The sequence below is a fragment of the Neoarius graeffei genome, chromosome 12 (assembly GCF_027579695.1).
Source record: "Neoarius graeffei isolate fNeoGra1 chromosome 12, fNeoGra1.pri, whole genome shotgun sequence".
In the NCBI taxonomy this organism is placed as follows: domain Eukaryota; kingdom Metazoa; phylum Chordata; class Actinopteri; order Siluriformes; family Ariidae; genus Neoarius; species Neoarius graeffei.
This window is the reverse complement of record NC_083580.1, coordinates 82882979-82907953: the sequence shown is the minus strand read 5'-3', so window position 1 is coordinate 82907953 and position 24975 is coordinate 82882979. Positions and strand designations below refer to the sequence as shown.

Below are 24975 nucleotides of genomic sequence, written 5' to 3'. Positions count from 1 at the left end.
GTCTGTCAAATGTGTGTGTGTTTGTATGTGACCTCAGAGAGGGGTGTGTGTGTGTGTGTCTATGGGAGGGTGTGAGTGAGTGACATCATTTTGATATCTGGGTCTATGTGCTAGGTCAGCAAATCACATCTTAATTCCATATGTATGTGTGTGTGAATGAAACCTTCAATCATAAGCAAAATAATATTTCAGCAATTCAGCAATTTCATTTACGTACGTCAAAGCGCGTGAGATGTTTTTACGACAATGTTTTAAACAAAGACTATGTTTGGTCTAACAAAGAAGTGTTCTTCTCCACTGGACGAAGGTCAGGCTACACAGGAACAGTTTAAAATCACTGTCATAGTATATGCAATAGTCCAAAATAATAAAGGATCTTAAAAAGCTCTAAAATATACTATAAGTAATATATACTATAATATCTCATCTCATCTCATTATCTCTAGCCGCTTTATCCTTCTACAGGGTCGCAGGCAAGCTGGATCCTATCCCAGCTGACTATGGGCGAAAGGCGGGGTTCACCCTGGACAAGTCGCCAGGTCATCACAGGGCTGACACATAGACACAGACAACCATTCACACTCACATTCACACCTACGCTCAGTTTAGAGTCACCAGTTAACCTAACCTGCATGTCTTTGGACTGTGGGGGAAACCGGAGCACCCGGAGGAAACCCACGCGGACACGGGGAGAACATGCAAACTCCGCACAGAAAGGCCCTCGCCGGCCCCGGGGCTCGAACCCAGGACCTTCTTGCTGTGAGGCGACAGCGCTAACCACTACACCACCGTGTTGCTATACTATAATATATACTATAAAAATATAATATGAGTCTTAACTCTTTGTTCAGCAATAAGGCTACCATTACATCCAACATTAAAGTGTGTGTGTGGGGGTCGATCTGACACTAAAACAGACCTTGGTGGGTCCTTCAGACACTTCTCTGTTCAAAATACACATTTCATAAACAAAATGTTCCCAAACAATGTCCAGCCGAGACAGAAGGTCATTTTTAACTGAACCTTAAGTTAACTCTTAATTTTGTCACCATTTTAATAATAATACTTATAAGAATAATAAGAATAATACTTATATAAACTTAACACCTGCTTAATATGCAAGAGCTCCTGCTACCATGATAACATCAGAAGAAAGCTTAAGAGAATTATATGATAGAACTTTTTTCTGGTTTGCACTTCATTGTAAAGGATTAGAGTATTCAAAGACATGAATAGCAAAAATGCAGAAATATAATACTGTAGAGCTCGTTTATATTAAAAGGTGCATTGATTTTTTGAAATCATCAAATGTGAATTGATTAAAAACAAGTCTCTTGTACCTAATCATTTTCACCTGGGAGTCACCAAGAAGGGGAATTTATTTCCAAATAAATTGCAAATTTTTGCTGATAAAATTAATGGTTTTGGGGTAAGAAAAAAAAATAGCCAAAAATCATTAGTCCCATGCCCCGTTTTTTTCAGACTTTTAAAATATTTTTCATTCTCATCCCTGTTATATAATTTGTGGAAAATGCTTCAATTAAAAGCTAGAAGTTACGTTTCAGGAGACTAAAGGAGAGAAACCAGTCTGTTGACTGAGTTTTTTGAGTTTGTCAAATAAAACTCTATTTTTCCAGACATATTTTTTTATCTTTGAAGTTTTCTTAAAAATATTTAAAAATCTCGTCTCATTTTTGTGAACCGAATATCATGTCTCGCCTCGTCTCGTGAGATGAGTGTCTCATGACACCCCTAGTGGCTCTACAAAGTATTGACGCAGGGGGGCTGAATACTAATGCACACCACATTTTTTCAGATTTTTATTTGTTTAAAATTTTGAAGACCATTTATCATTTTCGTTTCACTTCACAATTCTGTGCTACTCTGTGTTGGTCTATCACATAAAATCTCAATAAAAAACTTGTAAGTTTGTGGTTGTAAGGTGGAAAAAATGTGAAAAAGTTCAAGGGGTATGAATACTTTTTCAAGGCACTGTATATAATCAATTGTATATTCTCTTGAAGGCATTTATATATCGGTGGTAAACGGTGTCCCAGACCAGTGTATTATATACAACTGTATGAAACCATTTCTTGTCCAGGCTTTTCAAATGGAATTATATACTTTGTGATAAACCTGTGAAGGAAAGTAAAACATATACAGCTGCAGAGAACTTTAATTAAAAAAAATGTCTTTAAGGGTGTACCAGTCAGAATTTCGTTAGCCTGCCCACAGGGCAAATGAAAGCAGTGTGTTTGCCCAGTCCCATGGTTTGGCTCACTGGGAACCAAAAACCACTGAGTTAATGTGGGACATTTGCTGCATTTTCAAGTTTCCCTCTTCTTTTTCTCACTGAATAAGTGTCTGTAAATGATTAATTGTTGTTGCTTCTCTGATACAACACTGCTGTAGTGATTCTGGTTAATAGAATTCTGAATAAAGAGAGTAATTGGGTTTGATGCATTAAATTTGTTCAGGATTACAAATTTTAAAGAATGGAAGTTTTTCCACAACACGTTTAAATTTTTGATATTTTAAGTTCGTTTCTTAGACAAGGATTTTTTTTTAAGCTCGTTACCTCGTTAACAGTTTTGGCGAGAATCTCCCGCCTTCTTCAGAACTGTCACCAGATGTCGAGTGGTGACGTGCCTTATCAGCTGATGTTGCGTTACGGAGGCGTGAACGTCCCGCCCAATTTGACAGGTAGTTCACGCCTCCTGCTGTCAGGCCGCTCCTCCAGGACGGCGCTCCAGGTGTGTGACAGCGCGTACGCTCCCTCATCCCGGTTCATCGTCCTCTGTGCCCGCTTGCGTATCTCCACTGCCTCTAAAATCCAACGCTGGAATCTATTTTCTTCAGCGCGAATGACTCTGGCCTCTTCCCAATTCATTATGTGATTTTGTCGTTTGCAGTGGTCTGAAATGGCTGATTTTAGGTTTTCTTGGTTTGCTTTTTCTTTTTCGGATCTTGTGAGTCTTTTTGTTGTTTCTTTTTCACATTCTATTTGGTGTTCTTTCCTTCGTGTATGGAAGCATCTGCCCGTTTCACCAATATAGACTTTATTGCATGAACGGCAAGGGATTTCATAGATGACGTTGCATTTGTTGTCCAGTTGTATTTTGTCTTTGGGGTGAACTAGCAGCTGTCGGAGGTTCTTGTATGGTTTGACCGGGGTGTTGATGTGGTATTTCCTCATGGATCGTTGGATGCGTTCTGTGACTCCTTTTATGTATGGTAGTGTGACAAAGCCCCGGTTTGTTTTTTCGGTGTTTTTTCTTGTTTGTTTTTTTTCCTTTTTTTGTGTCTGTAATTTCCCTTTTCGAATTGCCCACGGTGGATATTGGCAGTTTTTTAATGCCTGTTGGATGTGTTGTTTCTCCTCCGTGATGTTCTGTGCTCGGTCGTATAGTGTTCTGATTACTGACATTTTGTGTGCAATGGGATGTTCAGATGTCCAGAGAAGATATTGGTCGGTGTGTGTAGGTTTTCTGTATGTTGTAATTCTAATGTTCCCTTCTTCTGTGTGGTGTATTTTTAGGTCCAGAAACACTATTGTCTTGTCCGTTTCCTCTTCGTGTGTGAATTTGATGTTGCCTGTCTTGTCTATGGAGTTTAGGTGATCGGTGAGTTGTTGTGTGTGGCCTGTTTTGATTATTTCAAGGATGTCATCAACATATCGTTTCCAGAAAATGGGTTTGCAGTCGTCCGGTGCTGTTTCTATGGCTCGGGTTTCCAGATCCTCCATGAAAAAGTTGCATAGAGTGGCAGATAGCGGGTCCCCCATTGCAAATCCCTCTTTTTGTCTGTAAATTGTACCTCTGAATTGGAAATATGTGGAAGTGGAAATGAAATGTAATAGTTTTGTTATGTCCTGTGCTGTAAGTTTTGTGCGTTTTTTCAGAGTTCTGTGTGCTTTTAACCGGTTTTCTACTATGTTTAGTGTGTTTGTGACCGGTGTTTTTGTAAAGAGGGATATGACGTCATGTGATACGAAGATTTCATCCTTTTCTATCTTGATTTCCTTTAGTTCTTTCGCCAGTTGTTTTGAGTTGTTGCAGTGGTATTCCGTGAGTCCGAGGAGTGGTTTGATGATGTCTGCCAGTGTCTTGGAAAGGTTGTAGGTAACTGATCCTATACTGTCTACTATGGGTCTTAGTGGTGCTCCGGGTTTATGAATTTTCGGTGTGCCGTATATCCGGGGGGTGATGTCTGCTGTGGGGATGAGGTGGTTGTATGTTTGTTTATCGATTTTGTTGTCGTCCAGTATCGGCTTGAGTAATAGTTTTAGTCTTTTTTTCTTTTCCTCCGTCGGGTCTTTTTTTAATACTTCATATGTGTTTGGGTCCGTGAGCATTTCATACATTTGTTTTTCGTATTGATTAGTGTCCAGGATAACCGTAGTCCTCCCTTTATCAGCTGGTAATATTGTTATTTTCTTGTTCTTTGTAAGTGTCCTGATGGCTTCCATTTCCTGTTTGGTTATGTTTCTGGGTGGCGGTTTAGCTGAGGTGAGGATGCCTGCTATTTCGTTCCTTAATGTGGCCTTCTGTCCTTGGTCCTGTAACATGTTGCACGCTAGTTCCGTAGCCAATATGAATTCTTCATGCGGGATTCTATTTGGTGTAATGGCATAGTTAAGGCCCCGTGAGAGTATAGTGCGTTCTGCTGTTGTTAGTGTGTGTTTAGACAGATTGCAAATCCATTTTTCGTTTGTTTGCTTGTCCTTGCATTTATTTTGTTTCTTATTGATAAGTCTGTTCAGTTTTTTAATATGGCGTGTTTTTGTTTTTGAGAACTCTTGTTCTTGTATTGTATTCAGATGTTCTTCCATATTTTTTTCCATGTCACTGCTGAGTTTGAACCGGCGTTTGAAATCTTGTGTTCGTTGTGCTATTTCTGTGTTTAAATTGTTGATTTTGTTAGTCGTGCATCTGATCCTTTCTCTTACCAGAGTCATTCGCGCTTTTTCGATGGTCCTTTCCGCGTTTCTTGTTGGTATCGGATTTTTTATGTAGAGGCTTGCTGGAATGACGCCTTCGTCTCGGCAGCGGAGATTGAAGCGGAGATGGTTTCTTTGTCGCGCCAATTTTTTTCCTAGCTTTTCCAGGTAGCGTACCTCTTTGGCACAATCTTCTCCATAACTTATTTTTAATATGTAGTGGATGTTCATTATGTCTAACTATTACAGATATTTTAAGTTCGTTTCTTAGACAAGGATTTTTTTTAAGCTCGTTACCTCGTTAACAGTTTCGGCGAGAATCTCCCGCCTTCTTCAGAAACAGTCACCAGATGTCGAGTGGTGACGTGCCTTATCAGCTGATGTTGCGTTACGGAGGCGTGAACGTCCCGCCCAATTTGACAGGTAGTTCACGCCTCCTGCTGTCAGGTCGCTCCTCCAGGACGGCGCTCCAGGTGTGCGACAGCGCGTACGCTCCCTCATCCCGGTTCATCGTCCTCTGCGCCCGGCAAAACTGTTAACGAGGTAACGAGCTTAAAAAAAAATCCTTGTCTAAGAAACGAACTTAAAATATCTGTAATAGTTAGACATAATGAACATACACTACACGTTTAAATTTTTGTTCTACAGAGAACTGTCTCCATATCACATGTATTGTTTTGCCATCCTCATTTGGGTGAGAAGTTAGCATGATTTATAAGTAACTCATAACTGTGTCCTGTGTGGTCAGAAAGTACAACTGTGTCACTCGGAAATTCATTCTATATTTAACATGAAGTCTATTTTGTTGAAGTTATCAGCTGTGGATTGTTGGAGATTTGAGTGTAAAACTGTTCATGACAACTGCAGTCCACATTTTTTTTCTGAGCACCACCTAAACAATCAGCAGTTGAGCGACCATAACCTGCTGGAAGCTACATCGTCACGCCACGTTGGGGTGGGGCCAGAGCATACTACAGCATCGAACATCGCCTTCGCAAATTTAAGCACCTCTACAAAGTTACTCTTAGTAACCTCAGACTGATGAAGGCGTATATCATTAGCTCCTACATGAATAACTTTGCAAACCTGTGCTTGCCTAAGACCCTAAGATTACCTGCTATGTCTGGTACCTTAGCCACCTGACTAAAGCTGCTGGTGTCCTAAAGCCTAGCTAATTTCACGTGATGTAAGAAAGTCTCCTGTAACCAGAGCTCTTTCAGGTTCCTCAGTGGGTGCTTTGCTGAGGAAAGGAAACCTGTTAGACACGTAAAGTGGAGCTCTGCTTGCTGTCTTTAGATGGGAAAAAAAATGAAAATGTGGCAGAAGGAAAAGTGGAAAAATGCAGCAAAAATAAAATGATAGTGTAAAATAATTGATGAAACAGAAAAAAAGTTTGTCATTTAAATACTGACACCGAAAAAAGACCCGCAGCAAACAATTCAAAAACAGGAACTATGTTTTAAACTACAGTACCAGTCAAATGTTTGGACACACCTAATTCAATGGCTTTTCTTTATTTTTATTAACTGACACTTTGTCTTAAAGTAATGATGGATGTCGTTTCTCTTTACTTAGTTGTTCGGTTCTTGACATAATATAGATTACTACAGTTGTGGAATAGGGCTATTTAATGTATTTTTATTATTTACTGTTTAATCTCAAACGCATTAAGAAGGTAAGAAATTCCACTAATGACTTTTTGATGAGACACAGCTGTTAATTGAAAAGCATTCCAGGTGACTCCCTCATGAAGCTGGTTAAGAGAATGACAAGAGTGTACAAAGCGTCATCAAGGGAAACGCTGGATACGCTGAAGAATCTAAAATCTGAACCATTTGGGTTTTTTTTATACTTAATTCCATGTATGTTCTATGTGTTTTTTCATAGTTTTGATGTCTTCGGTATTGTTCTACAATGTAGAAAAGAGTCACAATATAGAAAATTCTAGGAATGAGTAGGGGTGTCCTAACTTTTGACTGGTACTGTAGCATTTGGTTTTGGCCACTTGTAGGTGTTTCAGGGTTCAGATGAGAAGCTGCAGGAGATGTATGAGAATCATCAGCAAACAGTGAAGAAGAAAGAGAAGAGACTCACAGAATGCCAGCGTGATCTGGAGAGGGCAGGTCGTGAGTGCCAGAGGATGAACTACATCAAATCCGACTTACTCGTTGAACAGGGTAATTAATAATGTTCTCCTCTTCGTGACTGTAGGGTTCTGTAGATACTTTCAGCCACTGAAGTTAAATACCAGTCATCATGGGTGATTTGCAGTTGAATTAAGGGCTTTGTATATATAAAGTTTTCCTGTGTTCTGATGGTTTAGTTGCTGTATTTCATACTCCTATTTAAAGGTTGTTGGAGTGGGTAAGTGTACTTATTGTACATTTTAATTTTGTCTTGCCAAGAGCAGTACAGTATCGGTTATGAAAGATATTAATTCAGTTTTGTTTAATATGTGTTCACTAAATATATCAATAAATGTATCTAACTCTAATAAAATCAGTTAAGATGGTGAGGTGCGGCACCTAGAGAATTGCAGTAATGGAGTTGATATCAGGTGCTAGTCATTCAGGAGTGACTACCCGGAGCTAAGAGCATACATGTGTCACAAATAATAATTTAATTAAATATATTTTCATTTTATGAAGAAATATCAACTGAGTGGAATGTTGTTTATTTTTGAGAATCAATTAAATAAATTTTAACAGTTGTTGGTCACCTGAACTCCATTGTCCATGAACTCCACGAGGATTGTGTTTGTCTGCTCATTGAAGGTCGTCTCCAGATGGAAGCAGACAAGCAGGCGTTGCATATAAAGAACCGAGATGGTCAGGTGAAGTCTTTAGCTTCTTACCTGGAAATGGAAGGATATGACCGAGCTCCTTTCAGTGAGAGACAGCTCCAGAGCTTCCATAAACAAGTCAGAGAGAGACAAGCTCAAGATACTGAGGCCCTCAACAGGGTTATGGTAAGCAGTTTTTTAATACGCCGCGTTGAGAACAATTTTCTACATAATTGTTACCTTTTGCCAGTCTGATTTCCAAATCACCAAGGCCATTGAGAATGCACTGAAACTGTATAGGCAAATGACAGTAATGGGACATCTGAGATTAAGTTTTTATATCCCTAGAAGAAAAGCTGTACAAGTTCGAAAGCAGCCTCCGGGACAGAGCTGTGAGAGTGAAGCTCACTCAGCGGAATTATGATCATGGAAAGTTAAAAGGTTTATGAGGGCATACTGTATTTTGAATTAAATTTTATTTTCCATGGTCGAATCTTGGTAAAATACTACAGTTAATAGTGAAGAGGAATCAAGATCCACTTAAAATGTTATCGGTAACAAGCAATAACCAGGATTTCTGCAGCAGAATCCTACAACAAAAACAACTGATTGAATTGTGAGCAGAATCTAATGAAAGGAAATATCTAATTTTATGTTGCGTCTATGAATGGAACTACCCTTTTTTTTTAAAAACATAATATTGGGGGAAATGGACTTTTTATGTCCATGTCCTGGTGGTAAATGCAGTTCAGTTGTTTGGACTGTAATGACTGCTTGAATATATTGTGCAATCATGGATGTCTGGAAAATGTAGAACGTATCCACTGTTTAACTTTTATATACCTTCCAGGCAATATGTTAGATTTGTGACAGGTATTCTACTGATTAGGCACAGAATTTATGGAGTAAATTTTATTGTAGCCCATGGCATTATCCTCTATAAACAAAGTGCACGTTTTCTTATCTTGTACTGCTCTATACATGGACCATTTTCAGGCACAGGATCATGATTTATCTTGATCACGAGTTAGACTTAGGAGTCACACCTGATGCAGATGTGCAGAGTAGATGACTGAGGTTCCAGTGTTTAACCAGAGCATTTATGATGTTTAACCATTTGCTTCAGAGATACAGGAGACGCCTGAATGTGAGGATTTTCTTGCTTTCTATAGACAAAGCAGCAGTCAGACTAAACGCAAATGGCATTCGCAGTGCACGTTTCTGCTAGTTACTGGTGGTTATTTTCAAATGCGAGTCTTTAGGTGAACTCTGAAATGTGAACTCATATGAATGGTAATGTTTGTTCAGTAACAAAATTGAGCCTCTAATTATTAAGTATCACTCACTTCACACCAGACTTTTGCCTAACAGCTCATCCATCAAAAAAGTCGTTTCTCTCCACCTGCGGCAGTTTTCTTGTGAAAAATGTTAGCACGTCTAAGGTGATGACTTCAGAGAGAGCATAGCAAAAGGCAAAAAGTGTATTATATTTACGTTTATAGTACGAACAATAGTCTTTAAAAATGTAGGTTCTTACAGTGTAAAATGGCTAAATGTTGTTCCAGATTGACCTGCAAGAGAAAGAAACACAGAAACAGCAGAACATTGATGAGATTCGTGATAAGAAGACTGGCTTGGAGAGGACCATCGAGCTGAAGAAGGACATACAGAGCAAGAAGCAGCAAGAGTTAAAGAACATTAAGGCTGACCTACAGAGACTGGAAGGTTCTTCATCCAGACTTCAGGAGTTAGAGACTGAGCTCACAAAGGCAGTAAGTGTTCATCTATAATTTCTCTGTACTTTGGATTTATTTTGTCTCGTCTCGTCTTCTTCCGCTTTATCCGGGACCGGGTCGCGGAGGCAGCAGTCTAAGCAGGGAAGCCCAAACTTCCCTTTCCCCAGACACCTCGGCCAGCTCCTCGGGAAGAACACCGAGGCGTTCCCAGGCCAGCCGAGAGACATGGTCCCTCCAGCGTGTCCTGGGTCTTCCCCGGGGCCTCCTCCCGGGGGGACATGCCTGGAACACCTCCCGAGGGAGGCGTCCAGGAGGCATCCGAAAAAGATGCCCGAGCCATCTCAGCTGATTCCTCTCGATGTGGAGCAGCAGCGGCTCTACTCCGAGCTCCTCCCGAGTGACTGTGCTTCTCACCCTATCTCTAAGGGAGCGCCCAGCCACCCTGCGAAGGAAACTCATTTCGGCCGCTTGTATCCGCGATCTTGTCCTTTCGGTCATTACCCAAAGCTCATGACCATAGGTGAGAGTCGGAACGTAGATCGACCGGTAAATTGAGAGCTTCGCCTTTTGGCTCAGTTCCTTCTTCACCACGACGGACCGGTAAAGCGACCGCATCACTGCGGAGGCTGCACCGATCCGCCTGTCGATCTCACGCTCCATCCTTCCCTCACTCGTGAACAAGATCCCGAGATACTTAAACTCCTCCACTTGAGGCAGAACTTCTCCACCAACGTGGAGAGGGCAAGCCACCCTTTTCCGGTCGAGAACCATGGCCTCGGACTTGGAGGTGCTGATTCTCATCCCAGCCGCTTCACACTCGACTGCAAACCGCCCCAGTGCATGCTGAAGGTCCTGGTTTGAAGAAGCCAACAGGACAACATCATCCGCAAAAAGCAGAGATGAAATCCTGTGGTTCCCAAACAGGATTCCTTCTGGCCCCTGGCTGCACCTAGAAATTCTGTCCATAAAAATTATGAACAGAACCGGTGACAAAGGGCAGCCCTGCCGGAGTCCAACATGCACTGGGAACAGGTCTGACTTACTGCCGGCAATGCGAACCAGACTCCTGCTCCGTTCGTACAGGGACCGGACAGCCCTTAGCAAAGAGCCCCGAACCCCATACTCCCGAAGCACCCCCCACAGAATACTACGGGGGACACGGTCGAATGCCTTCTCCAGATCCACAAAGCACATGTGGACTGGTTGGGCAAACTCCCATGAACCCTCGAGCACCCTATGAAGGGTATAGAGCTGGTCCAGTGTTCCGCGACCAGGACGAAAACCGCATTGTTCCTCCTGGATCCGAGGTTCGACTATCGGTCGAATTCTCCTCTCCAGTACCCTGGAGTAAACCTTCCCCGGGAGGCTGAGAAGTGTGATTCCCCTATAATTGGAGCACACTCTCCGGTCCCCTTTCTTAAAAAGAGGGACCACCACCCCAGTCTGCCACTCCAGAGGCACTGTCCCTGACCGCCACGCGATGTTGCAGAGGCGTGTCAACCAAGACAGCCCCACAACATCCAGAGACTTGAGATACTCAGGGCGGATCTCATCCACCCCCGGTGCCTTGCCACTGAGGAGCTTGCAAACCACCTCAGTGACTTCGGCTTGGGTAATGGACGAGTCCACCTCTGAGTCATCAGCCTCAGTCTCCTCAGTGGAAGACATGACGGTAGGATTGAGGAGATCCTCAAAGTATTCCTTCCACCGCCCGACAATGTCCCCAGTCGAGGTCAACAGCTCCCCACCCGCACTGTAAACAGTGTTGGCAGAGTACTGCTTCCCCCTCCTGAGGCGCCGGACGGTTTGCCAGAATTTCTTCGAGGCCGACCGATAGTCCTTCTCCATGGCCTCCCCGAACTCTTCCCAGTTCCGAGTTTTTGCCTCCGCAACTGCCCGAGCTGCAGCACGCCTGGCCTGCCGATACCCGTCAGCTGCCTCGGGAGTCCTGGAGGTTAACATGGCCCGATAGGACTCCTTCTTCAGCTTGACGGCATCCCTTACTTCTGGTGTCCACCACCGGGTTCGGGGATTGCCGCCACGACAGGCACAGGAGACCTTGCGGCCACAGCTCCGAACAGCTGCGTCCACAATGGAGGTAGAGAACATGGTCCACTCAGACTCAATGTCCCCCGCCTCCCTCGGAAGCTGGGAAAAGCTCTCCCGGAGGTGGGAGTTAAAGACCTCCCCAACAGAGTGCTCGGCCAGACGTTCCCAGCAGACCCTCACCATACGTTTGGGCCTGCCAGGTCTGTCCAGCTTCCTCCTCCGCCAGCGGATCCAACTCACCACCAGGTGGTGATCAGTTGACAGCTCAGCCCCTCTCTTCACCCGAGTGTCCAAGACATAGGGCCGGAGATCAGATGAAACGACTACAAAGTCGATCATCGACCTCCGACCTAAGGTGTCCTGGTGCCACGTGCACTTATGGACACCCCTATGCTCGAACATGGTGTTCGTTATGGACAAACCGTGACTAGCACAGAAGTCCAATAACAAAACACCACTCGGGTTCAGATCGGGGAGGCCGTTCCTCCCAACCACGCCCCTCCAGGGGTCACTGTCATCGCCCATGTGAGCATTGAAGTCCCCCAGTAGCACAATGGAGTCCCCAGTCTGAGCACTCCTCAGTACCTCTCCCAGGGACTCCAAGAAGGCCGGATACTCTATACTGCTATTTGGGCCGTAGGCACAAACAACAGCAAGAGCCCTCTCCCCAATCCGAAGGCGCAGAGAGGCGACCCTCTCGTTCACTGGGGTAAACTCCAACACATGACGTCTGAGCTGGGGAGCTATAAGCAAGCCCACACCAGCCCGCCGCCGCTCACCACGGGCGACTCCAGAGAAGTGGAGAGTCCAGCCCCTCTCGAGGAGCTGGGTTCCAGAGCCCAAGCTGTGCGTGGAGGTGAGCCCGACTATCTCTAGCCGGTACCTCTCAACCTCCCGCACAAGCTCAGGCTCCTTCCCCCCCAGCGAAGTGACATTCCATGTCCCAACAGCCAGCCGCTGTGTCCGGGGATCAGGTCGTCGAGGCCCCTGCCTTCGACTGCCACCCAATCCACATTGCACCAGTCCCCTACTGCTACCTCTGTGGGTGGTGAACCCACAGGAGGTCGGGCCCACGTCACCTCTTCGGGCTGAGCCCGGCCGGGCCCCATGGGCAAAGGCCCGGCCACCAAGCGCTCTCATACGAGCCCCAACCCCGGGCCTGGCTCCAGGGTGGGGCCCCGGCTGCGTCATCCCGGGCGACGTCACGGTCCTCGGATTTTTCTCCATAGGGGTTTTGGTGAACTGCTCTTAGTCTGGCCTGTCACCTAGGACCTGTCTGCCTTGGGAAACCCTGACAGGGGCATAATGCCCCCGACAACATAGCTCCTAGGATCATTCAAGCACACAAACCCCTCCACCACAATAAGGTGGCAGTTCTAGGAGGGGGGATTTATTTTGTGCTTCTGTGAATGATAATTAGTGCACAAGTTAACACAATAATTGAATGCTCATTGGTGAGTAAAATGCTACTAAAATTTCCAGTTGGATCAAAAAGTTTTCAAATGACTTCTGAGTGGCACAACAGAAAAGTATTCACTCTGTCGTCCAAAATTTGAATCCCAGTGATGCCACAGCCATCCGTGGCCAAACACAGCACTTTGTGATAAAAGTATAACCCTTTCCCTTACCACAAAAGCTTGTTTTTTTTCTAGGCAGCTAACATTAGATGGTTAGCTAACTCTGTAGGCTTTTCTAATCCTGCGGAGCGAGCACATTTATACTATAGGATCAGCACACAGACAAAACGTGAGCTAGCCAGTTAATGGCAAGAAGTTTCTCTATTTCATTTAAAACTCCGTAACTGTGACAGTCACTGATGTGAACAGTAACATTTGTGTTCTTATTAATAATCTGTACTTATTTATAATCACACTCTCAAATCTTTGGCCCACATCTCAGACTGAGTTCTACAAAAAATGAATTGACGACACCCGGGTACTGACATACTATTTAGTGTGTAGTTTGAGATTTGTGTGTTTGGGACACAGCATTGAAAAGTCCTTAAATGTGCATTGTCTTGCTTTTCTCAACAGGTGAGTCATCATAGCAAAGAAGGGTGCAGCAGAACCCATGCAACAAACTGTTCACAACTTGAAATAATATTTTTCTACCAGAAAGAGCTTGTATAAGTTCAGGGGTATGAATATATGAGAGACTATATTTATTTATGGTTATAACCGTGTATAGGAGCGAGACCTGGAGAAGGCTGTGCGGGGTTCCACTGTGGACCGTCTGAAGATGGAGGTGCAGGAGCTGCAGAGAGAAAAGGAGGAACTGGACCAGGCCCAGCGCAAACTCGACCAGGAAATGGAAACCCTCAACATGCACACCGCAGCACGCACCCAGATGGACATGCTGAAGAAAGACAAAGTGAGTGCATTCACATTTCACCTTCTAATTAGCCGTTTGAGTTCTCTATTTAGTTGTACTTTGTATGGTTGGTTTGTTTCCTTGGCTGTTTGAGTATTGATACTTCAACAGAATATTACACTAATGGCCCTTTTCCACTACCCTTTTTCAGCTCACTTCAGCTCACTTCAGCCCGACACGGCTCGTGTTTCGACTACCAAAAACCAGCACGACTCGGCTCGTTTCAGCCCTGCTTAGCCCCTAAAACTCGCACCGTTTTGGAGTGGGGCTGAAGCGAGCCAAGCCGTGCCGAGTGAGGCTGGGGGCGTGAGCAGACACTCCCCTGTGCACTGATTGGTGAGGAGGAGTGTCCTCACATGCCCACACACGCCCCGCGAGCGCGCTGGGATCTGTAAACACCGTAAACCCGGAAGGAGAATAATTACGAATTACGAGAATTTCTGAAGCCTTATGCGCCTCACCTCATCTATACGCTCTTGCCAGTATCAGTCCGCGTTGTCGGTGACAACAAGCCACAGCACCAAGACCAGCAACACTAACGACTCCATGTCCTCCATGTTTATTGTTTACTATTCGGGTCGTGAGACTACCGCTTAAAAGCTCACTGATGTCACTGTTTGCGCTGCTTAACGACATCACCTGACGTCCACCCACTTTCGCTAACTCCACCCAATGTGTCCACCCACTTCCAGCCAGCACGGTTCAGCGCGGTTGTAGTCGAAATGCAACTCCAACAGCCCCACTCAGCACGGCACGGCTCAGCCCGACTCAGCCGCGTTTGTAGTGGAAAAGCGGCATAAGTATTGTTGTCACTTGCTCAGCTGGCACTAGAACTTTCTTGTCTAAATCAAATCAAATCAAGTTTATTTGTACAGCGCTTTTAACAAACATTGTCGCAAAGCAGCTTTACAGAATTTGAACGACTTAAAACATGAGCTAATTTTATCCCTAATCTATCCCCCATGAGCAAGCCTGTGGCGACGGTGGCAAGGAAAAACTCCCTCAGACGACATGAGGAAGAAACCTCGAGAGGAACCAGACTCAAAAGGGAACCCATCCTCATTTGGGCAACAACAGACAGCCTGACTATAATATTAACAGTTTTAACAGGTATAACCCTCAACTGTCCTCATGGGGCCGTCCTTCACAGGAGTGGGGCGATAAAACTCCGACCAGACACAGGGCACCAGGATGGATCAAGCAGGTCCGAGGGGCAGAAGAGGCCAGCATCTCAATCCCAGGATCAACATGTAACTCAGAGGGACAGATGGGGGGGGGGAAGAGAGAGAGAGAAAGAAAACACGTTGTTAGGTATGCCCTAAAAATGACAAGTATTAAATCTGTGTGGTAGGCTCGCAGAGACGAGAGTCTTTACATCAGGCATAACACACAATGGCATGTTAATATGGTAAAAAATATATCATGACCTGCTCTGGCTGGATGCTTGATTGGGTGATGGGAGCACACTCCTCAGCAATGATGAGATGCAGAGGGGACCCTTAGGCCTGGCCAAGACAATTCAGTTACATTTCACCGGGTCTGGGACATGCGACAGAATGTCTGACGGCCGATTCCCTGCAGGCTACGATAGCCAGTCGAGGTCCCCACCGTCTCCACCAAAAGATTTCCTGTTGACTCCATGTAACTCAGAGGGACAGATTTGGGGTGGGGGGGAGAGAAAGAAAACACAGGTGGTTAGGTATGCCCAATGTCACCTGAATAAGTAGGAGCAGTATACATATTGCACCGAGTACAAGCAGGGACTCCGGCAACTAACTATGACAGCATAACTAAAAGGAGAGAGCCAGAAGGTAACACAGGCATGAGGGAGCCCCGGGACATAAAGCAGCCAGCCACTACACCGTCAACAAACTCGAGTGAGCAAGCGAGTGGGGACTGACAGCATCCATACATCCCAGTTTACCAAAACACTCTATGTCTGAGGACCCTCCAGATCTACTCCTTTACCTCATAAACACCATTAACAAAAGGCTTGACTAAACAGATATGTTTTCAGCCTAGACTTAAATGCTGAGACTGTGTCTGATTCCCGAACATTACTTGGAAGGCTGTTCCATAACAGTGGGGCTTTGTAAGAAAAGGCTCTGCCCCCTGATGTAGCCTTCACTATACGAGGTACCAGCAGATAGCCTGCACCTTTTGATCTAAGTAGGCGTGGCGGGTCATAGAGGAGCAGAAGTTCACTCAGGTACTGTGGTGCGAGAACATTCAGTGCTTTAAAGGTCAATAGCAGTATTTTATAATCAATACGAAATTTGATTGGGAGCCAATGCAGTGTGGATAAGACAGGCGTGATGTGGTCATATTTTCTAGTTCTAGTAAGGACTCTTGCTGCGGCATTTTGAACTAACTGGAGCTTGTTTATGCACTTATTGGAACATCCAGACAGTAAGGCATTACAATAATCCAACCTGGAGGTAACGAAAGCATGGACTAGTTTTTCTGCATCATGCAATGACATTAAATTTCTTATCTTTGCAATATTTCTGAGATGAAAGAAAGCTATCCGGGTGATGTTATCAATGTGAGTTTCGAATGAAAGACTGGGGTCAATAATCACTCCGAGGTCTTTTACTGCTGCACGTGAAGAAACAGAAAGGCCATCCAGAGTTACTGTGTAATCAGAAAACTTACTTCTAGCTGTATGTGGTCCTAGCACAAGTACTTCAGTCTTGTCAGAGTTAAGCAGAAGGAAATTTATAAGCATCCAGTGTCTAATGTCCTTAACACATTCCTCAATTTTATTAAGCTGGTGTCTCTCATCAGGTTTTGCAGAGACATACAACTGTGTGTCATCAGCATAACAGTGGAAACTAATACAATGTTTACGAATAATATCGCCCAGAGGTAACATATATAGAGAAAAAAGCAGTGGACCCAAGACAGAACCTTGTGGAACACCAAACTTTACCTCGGTACGTCTAGAAATATCACCATTTATATCAACATACTGATAACGATCAGTTAGATAAGACCTGAGCCAGGAGAGGGCCGTTCCCTTAACTCCCACAACATTTTCTAGTCTATCCAGAAGAATGGAATGATCAATGGTATCAAATGCTGCACTAAGGTCAAGCAACACAAGTAGCGAGACACAGCCCTGATCAGACGCCAACAGTAGGTCGTTTACTACTTTAACCAGTGCTGTCTCTGTGCTATGATGAGGTCTAAATCCTGACTGATACATTTCATGGATGTTATTCCTATGTAAATATGAGCATAACTGCTGTGCCACAGCTTTTTCAAGGATCTTGGAGATAAAGGGGAGGTTTGATATTGGCCGATAATTGGACAGCTGACAGGGATCAAGGTCAGGTTTTTTAATCAGGGGTTTGATAACTGCTAGTTTAAAGGATTTGGGTACATAGCCAATCATAAGAGAAGAATTTATTATTTTTAGAAGCGGTTCAATTACTCCAGGCATTATCTGTTTGAATAGATGTGTCGGTAAGGGATCTAGTACGCAAGTTGAGGCTTTTGATGTAGAGATTAATGAAAGTAATTCAGTTTCTTTTAGGGGAGTAAAACATTCTAACTGATGATCTGATACAGTTATATTGTTAACTACAAGGTCACTTTCATTGTTTAACCTTAAATTAGTAGTTTGAATTTTTTGTCGGATATTCTCAATTTTGTCATTAAAAAAATTCATGAAGTCGTTGCTACTCCATACTGCAGGTGTGCATGTGTTGATAGTGGACTTATTCCTGGTTAATTTTGCTACAGTATTAAATAGGAATCTAGGATTATTTTTGTTATCTTCTATTAGGGAGGAGAAATATGTTGATCTCGCAGCACTAAGAGCTTTTCTATACTTCAGGAAGCTCTCCTTCCACGCTAATTTGAACACTACCAATTTTGTTTGACGCCATTTACGTTCCAATTTTCGAGTGGTCTGTTTTAATGTGCGAGTGTCATCGTTATACCAGGGTGCTAATTTTTTGTCTCTGACCATTTTCCTTTTTAGAGGAGCTACATTATCTAAAGTATGGCGGAATGTTGACTCTAAGCATTCAGTTGCCTGATCAAGTTCTGCAGGGGCTGACAGTGACCCAATCAAAGTTGATAACTCTGGGAGATCATTTACAAAGCTCTGTGCAGTAGTTGACGTGAAAGTACGTTTAATACAGTAGCGTGGTGAGGTGCATATATTATTACTAGAAGTCTAGAAGTTCAGCACTTCGTGTACCTGACTTTTGCAATCACTGTACGTCGCTCTGGATACGAGCGTCTGTGAAATGCCATGTAATGTAATTAATCATTGTCAGTATTCTACTCCTTAACTGACGTAGATGGCAGGTATTCATGCTTATTCATTACTCATGTTTGAAGCCTTTATTTGTCACATATACATTACAGTACCTTGAATTTTATTTTATTTTATTTTATTTGCATATGGCAACTCGTTAGGAAGTTGAGGTCAGAGTGCAGGGTCAGCCATGATATGGCCCTGTGGAACAGACAGGGTTAAGGGCCAAGCTGAACAGCTGTGCTTGCCCAGTGGTGGCAGCTTAGTGGTGTGGCGGCTTGAGCTCTCAGTCTTTTGATCAGTTACCCAGAGACTTAACCACCAAGCCTGGACAGTGCAAAGTAGTAACAAGGGTAAAATAAAATGAATCTATTCTTGCTGGGAAATATAAATAAAATGGGAACTATTTGTATTTCAACTATGGCATCTAGACTGATAAAGATGATCAAGTAAGGAAGATCAGGTCCAGGCACAATGAAGATCTGGTTTCTCTACTGGGCCACTTTCCTAACAAGAGAGAGCTTGAAGACTGGATTCATAACAAATCTGGAGAGATCAACTCAATCAGAGAGAAGCTAAGCAAGCTCAAGTGAGTCTCAAGATCACATTCATGCCCTTCAGTTATCACCTGTATATTGTGTTGGAATAATTATTTCATTCTTTTGGATATCCAGATGAGACACTAATTTAAAAAAATATATATATAGTTTTGATTATTCTTAAAGTTTCATTACAAATTCACTGATTGCCTAAAGACAAAGCCTGATGACATTCTTGTTTCAAAACTTAGGAGGATATAATAAGGTTTGGGGAAAACAGGTGTTCTGTGCATAATCAGAAGCTATACATCCAGTATCCGAGAGACACATGGCTACTAGTGTAGAGTATAACTGTGTTCTGAGATGAGCCATTGGAATGAGACGTTAGCTTGGCCTGGAGAATACTTCAGTGTTTTCCCCCTCTCTCTCATTGGGCTCTGGCCTCACTTTAACACACAGTAAGGAGCTGGCATCCAGAGAGCAAAACAAGAGTCACTGTACAGCTGAGATTCGACGCAGAGAGCAGCAGCTGGCAAGCTATGAGGAGAAGCTCTTCAATGTGTGTGGAAGTCAGGACTTTGAGTCTGATCTGAGTAAACTGCAGGATGACCTGGAGAAGTGCTCCAAGCAGAGAGGTATGCTGTGGAAGATCAGCATGGTCATACATTTAAGGGAAACATAGTCCCTTTTACTTGGAAAGTCATTTTTAATTTTAGCTATGTTTCAATTCAAATTGTTGGTAAAGTTTAAACAAAATATTCACAGTATTGCTTAGTTTTGTTTAACTGATCTGAGGCATGAGAAAATTCCACAGCAATATTTCTCTCTTCCACCATCTCCCTCACTCTCCTCTCCTTTCTTGCCTGGATTTTGCTTCTCCCTCTTTTTGTCGTCTTTTCAATTTTCTAATCAGCGATGCTGGCAGGGGCCACGGCTGTGTACACCCAGTTTATCAGCCAGCTGACAGAGGAAGGAGAGCCATGCTGCCCGGTGTGTCAGCGTGTCTTCCCTTCAGAGGCTGAGCTCCAAGACGTCATTAATGACATGCAGTCCAAACTGCGTCTGGTGCCGGACAAGCTAAAAAACACGGAACAGGATCTGAAGAGGAAGGAGCGCAAGCGTGATGACATGATGGCCCTCAAACCTGTCAGGTCAGTACGTTTCCTTTAGCTACTGATGTGGCCCATGTAAACAGCTGTCATCTGGCCACATAACGTCACAACACAGCCCTTGTGGCCTACATGTTACTGTTGCAAGATTATTAAATCAGCACAGCCTGCTTTTTTTTTTTTTTTATTTTTTTTTTTATTTAAGGAAACCTGCAGCAAAAAATAAACACAGGCTAGAAATGTTACACATTTTGCACAAATGCATTGTGACTCCCCTGTACTGTCACACTATGTTGCATAAAGCAGTGTTTTAAAAATCTTTTGTATTCCTGCTCACTTATGTTCCACTTCAGCCGTATTGCCATTTTGTGGGCGGTGTCAAAGGTCAGCATGACAAAGTATTGTTGATGGGTTTCCTGTATCTTGATTGGCTTGCTGCTCCTGATACTGCAATGTAGCCAGATGTACAAAACATGGTGGGTGTAGAAAAATGGTGGCGTGCAAAGCCTATGGTTATAAAAATAATACATGTGGTGATGAGGGAAAGCATTTTTCTGTGTTCCACTGCCAACAACTGAGCAACATAACTTGCTAAACAGTGGCTACACAACTTGAACATGTCGCACTTTAGAAACACTCTCCTCTGGTAGAAATTCTGTCGTTTGCAAGGAGTATTTTGAGTGCAGTTGCTCTGAAAGGAATCCACAGGCCGACCTCTTGGGCTACGCAGGCCGTGTCAGACTCAAACCCAATGCTGTGCCAACAATATTCCAACACTGTCCACAGAAAAGGGATTCAGGCCATGCAAGCCGATTAACTAGAAGAAATGCGAGAAAGGCATAACATTTTAATTTATTAGTTGGCATGTATTACAAGTTGGAGAGACTGTTAAATCTAGAGCTAGGCTTAGGTCAAAAATGCTGCCTTGCTTTAAAAAATAAAAGCCCGTGTTGATTCACTGTCAAACTTTCAATGTCAAGATATATATGTGCGCACATGCCACTACCTAAAAGCAGAGCTCCTGAGGAGTGTAAAATGTGTTGGTAAATAACCCCATTTTATTTTTTTCAAAAGCAAATTTAAAATGAACACTGGATTAAAAACCCATCTATCTTATTTACAACCCCGATTCCAAAAAAGTTGGGACAAAGTACAAATTGTAAATAAAAACGGAATGCAATAATTTACAAATCTCAAAAACTGATATTGTATTCACAATAGAACATAGACAACATATCAAATGTCGAAAGTGAGACATTTTGAAATTTCATGCCAAATATTGGCTCATTTGAAATTTCATGACAGCAACACATCTCAAAAAAGTTGGGACAGGGGCAATAAGAGGCTGGAAAAGTTAAAGGTACAAAAAAGGAACAGCTGGAGGACCAAATTGCAACTCATTAGGTCAATTGGCAATAGGTCATTAACATGACTGGGTATAAAAAGAGCATCTTGGAGTGGCAGCGGCTCTCAGAAGTAAAGATGGGAAGAGGATCACCAATCCCCCTAATTCTGCGCCCACAAATAGTGGAGCAATATCAGAAAGGAGTTCGACAGTGTAAAATTGCAAAGAGTTTGAACATATCATCATCTACAGTGCATAATATCATCAAAAGATTCAGAGAATCTGGAAGAATCTCTGTGCGTAAGGGTCAAGGCCGGAAAACCATACTGGGTGCCCGTGATCTTCGGGCCCTTAGACGGCACTGCATCACATACAGGCATGCTTCTGTATTGGAAATCACAAAATGGGCTCAGGAATATTTCCAGAGAACATTATCTGTGAACACAATTCACCGTGCCATCCGCCGTTGCCAGCTAAAACTCTATAGTTCAAAGAAGAAGCCGTATCTAAACATGATCCAGAAGCGCAGACGTCTTCTCTGGGCCAAGGCTCATTTAAAATGGACTGTGGCAAAGTGGAAAACTGTTCTGTGATCAGACGAATCAAAATTTGAAGTTCTTTATGGAAATCAGGGACGCCGTGTCATTCGGACTAAAGAGGAGAAGGACGACCCGAGTTGTTATCAGCGCTCAGTTCAGAAGCCTGCATCTCTGATGGTATGGGGTTGCATTAGTGCGTGTGGCATGGGCAGCTTACACATCTGGAAAGACACCATCAGTGCTGAAAGGTATATCCAGGTTCTAGAGCAACATATGCTCCCATCCAGACGACATCTCTTTCAGGGAAGACCTTGCATTTTCCAACATGACAATGCCAAACCACATACTGCATCAATTACAGCATCATGGCTGCGTAGAAGAAGGGTCCGGGTACTGAACTGGCCAGCCTGCAGTCCAGATCTTTCACCCATAGAAAACATTTGGCGCATCATAAAACGGAAGATACGACAAAAAAGACCTAAGACAGTTGAGCAACTAGAATCCTACATTAGACAAGAATGGGTTAACATTCCTATCCCTAAACTTGAGCAACTTGTCTCCTCAGTCCCCAGACGTTTACAGACTGTTGTAAAGAGAAAAGGGGATGTCTCACAGTGGGAAACATGGCCTTGTCCCAACTTTTTTGAGATGTGTTGTTGTCATGAAATTTAAAATCACCTAATTTTTCTCTTTAAATGATATATTTTCTCAGTTTAAACATTTGATATGTCATCTATGTTCTATTCTGAATAAAATATGGAATTTTGAAGCTTCCACATCATTGCGCTCCGTTTTTATTTACAATTTGTACTTTGTCCCAACTTTTTTGGAATCGGGGTTGTAGGTTGCTTGCCTATTTTCTGAATTCTCCATCTGCTGCTGGCCCTCACATATCTGGGCATCGTGGTCTGTATATCATCCATTTCCAACACAAGCTTGTGCGAGAATCATACGTTTCCAAACCGGGTTTAACCATGAAATAGTTCAGTGACTGTGCTTGTATTGTATCTCACAAAAGTTTGTGCTCTTTATAACAAACACATTCAGTGTCAGTTTTCAGCTTGGCACACTTTCCACGTCAGCATCAGGTCGTTGCCGAACCCTTTTTCCTGACTTCCCAGTTTCGCGCTTGTAAAGCACCACCAATTTCATCATTACAATCATCTGATGATTTACTGCTGAAATCATTTACCAGACGTGGATAGTCCTTTCTCTGTGACTTCAAGGATACAGCAGCAAAAACAGACAAGCACAGTTTAACAGAATAATTGAATTTATTATAACAATGATACTAAATGGGTAATAGCAGTTGAATACATTCAATATGGTCAGCAGCAAAACAGTGAGGTAGTATGTGTGTGTGTGCGTGTGTGTATGAGAGGGAGAGAGATGTTGTAAAGTTTGGAATGTTATCTAAGGTGTTGGGGGAAGGGAGAATCACCTCGTGGTCTTCTTGAGACAAAGGAATTCGTCGTGGTTGCTAATTCCACCAACTTATAACATTACCAAATCCCCTGAAATCTTGATGAAGTCAAAGTGTGTGTAATAATGAAATTAAGGGTGTTAGAAAGGATAGAGAAAAAGCATGCAACAACCTATCTATTAAACAATGGAGAGAGAACAATTGTAGAACACAATGATCAGTGTGCACAATTAAACAGTTTCTGAGTTTAAATTCACACTACTTCATAAAGCTAATTCCTAAGACTAATTTGCCCAAATGCCAGTCTTACTTCCAGTATTTTGCTCCTATGTAGGAATACAAAGATGTCCCGAAGTTTCGCAGGGTTCACAGAAGCTCGTGGGTCGCTCCTGTAAAAGCGCAGAGGTTTCCTTGGTCCGAACTTCGTCATTCGTGAGGAAAAGTCTCTGATCAAACAATGTGCACAGCGATTAAGTCAGAAGGAATCCAGTCGCTTCTAACTTTTAATTAACTGCTTGGGCTGCAGTCGTAACGTTACTTATAATAAACAAATAAACCGGTTGTAACTTGATTGAGTGAGACGACGCAACTTAGGTACTTTTTACCGTAGCCAGTGGTATATGCGAAAGCGCGTTGAGTCTTCTTTCTTGCCAGGCAGAAGTCGTGATTTCGGATGGTCCGGTGAGCGGGGGGGTGTCTCTATATGTCTGTATGAGAGAGCGAGTTTGAGTGTAACCGGGTCACTTATAGGATCATGGAGGATGTGACGTAGGTGATCCCGCCCAGCCGTGACGTAGGGCATCGCGGAAGTTAGTTGATGGGATTTGTAGTTCTAGACGGGACTGTGACTGTCCCTACACAGGTATGTTTACATCGGCTACACTTAACTTCCGGTACCTGGCTATCAACAACTTCGCGTCACATCCTGAGAGCTATATTGGTTGCTCCTGTGCAATAAAATTTGATGTGCTTTTGGACTTTTAACCACTTAAAGCTACTTATGATCACTAATCAGGTGGCTGCACTTGTGCATTATTATAATTAGGACTTGTACTGTCAATATCAATCATGTTTAAATGGTGTACAGGTTCCGTTTAGGATCAGTACTATTTTGACTTCTTTCAATTACGTTCATTATGTCATATATTAAATATAGTTAGTTTTTTTTTCTTTTTTATCAGACATCTAGTTTTTAGGTTTGTTTACCTGACATGTTTCGATGTACGACTGTCGTCTTCCTCAGAGTGTCACCGGATGTTATTGGTGACGCATCACGCAACACCATATATGAGATTCCATGCCAATTATGCAATAAAACTTACATCGGGGAGACAGGAAGGAGTTTCAACACAAGAAAAAATGAACATAAGAAAGAGTGCGAAAAGGAGACAGCTACAAGACAAACCCGAACAATAAAAGAAAATGCACAACAGGAAAATTATAAGTCAGCCATAACAGATCACTGCAAAAGGGAAAATCACATTATGGACTGGGGGAATGCCAGAGTCATCCGCACATAAGATAACAAACATCAGCGCTGGATCAGGGAGGCCATGGAGATCCGTAAGCGAAGCCCGAGGACCATCAACCGGGATGAGGGAGCATACATGCTCTCCCATACCTGGAGTGCCATCTTGCAGGGGACGAACAGACAGTAGAAGGCGTGACCGGCCTGTCAAACCAGACAGGAAGGCCACGCCTTCGGAAACATCAGCTGATAAAAGATGCGTCACCAATAACATCCGGTGACACTCTGAGGAAGACGACAGTCGTACGTCGAAACATGTCAGGTAAACAAACCTAAAAACTAGATGTCTGATAAAAAAGAAAAAAAAAACTAACTATATTTTGACTTCTCGCTTTCAAAATTACTC

General features: G+C 43.2%; 1 protein-coding gene across 4 annotated transcripts in view; it reads left to right on the top strand.

The window, feature by feature from the left end:
- rad50 (RAD50 homolog, double strand break repair protein) overlaps window positions 1-24975 on the top strand; it is a 75369-nt gene that overhangs the window by 18525 nt on the left and 31869 nt on the right. For all 4 annotated transcript variants that reach the window (XM_060936583.1, XM_060936582.1, XM_060936584.1 and 1 more), the window contains exons 8-14: window positions 6951-7116; window positions 7714-7907; window positions 9287-9493; window positions 13694-13876; window positions 18578-18735; window positions 19145-19320; window positions 19599-19836. In XM_060936583.1, the coding sequence (XP_060792566.1) occupies window positions 6951-7116; window positions 7714-7907; window positions 9287-9493; window positions 13694-13876; window positions 18578-18735; window positions 19145-19320; window positions 19599-19836 (1322 nt within the window). The remainder of the gene's footprint in view (window positions 1-6950; window positions 7117-7713; window positions 7908-9286; window positions 9494-13693; window positions 13877-18577; window positions 18736-19144; window positions 19321-19598; window positions 19837-24975) is intronic.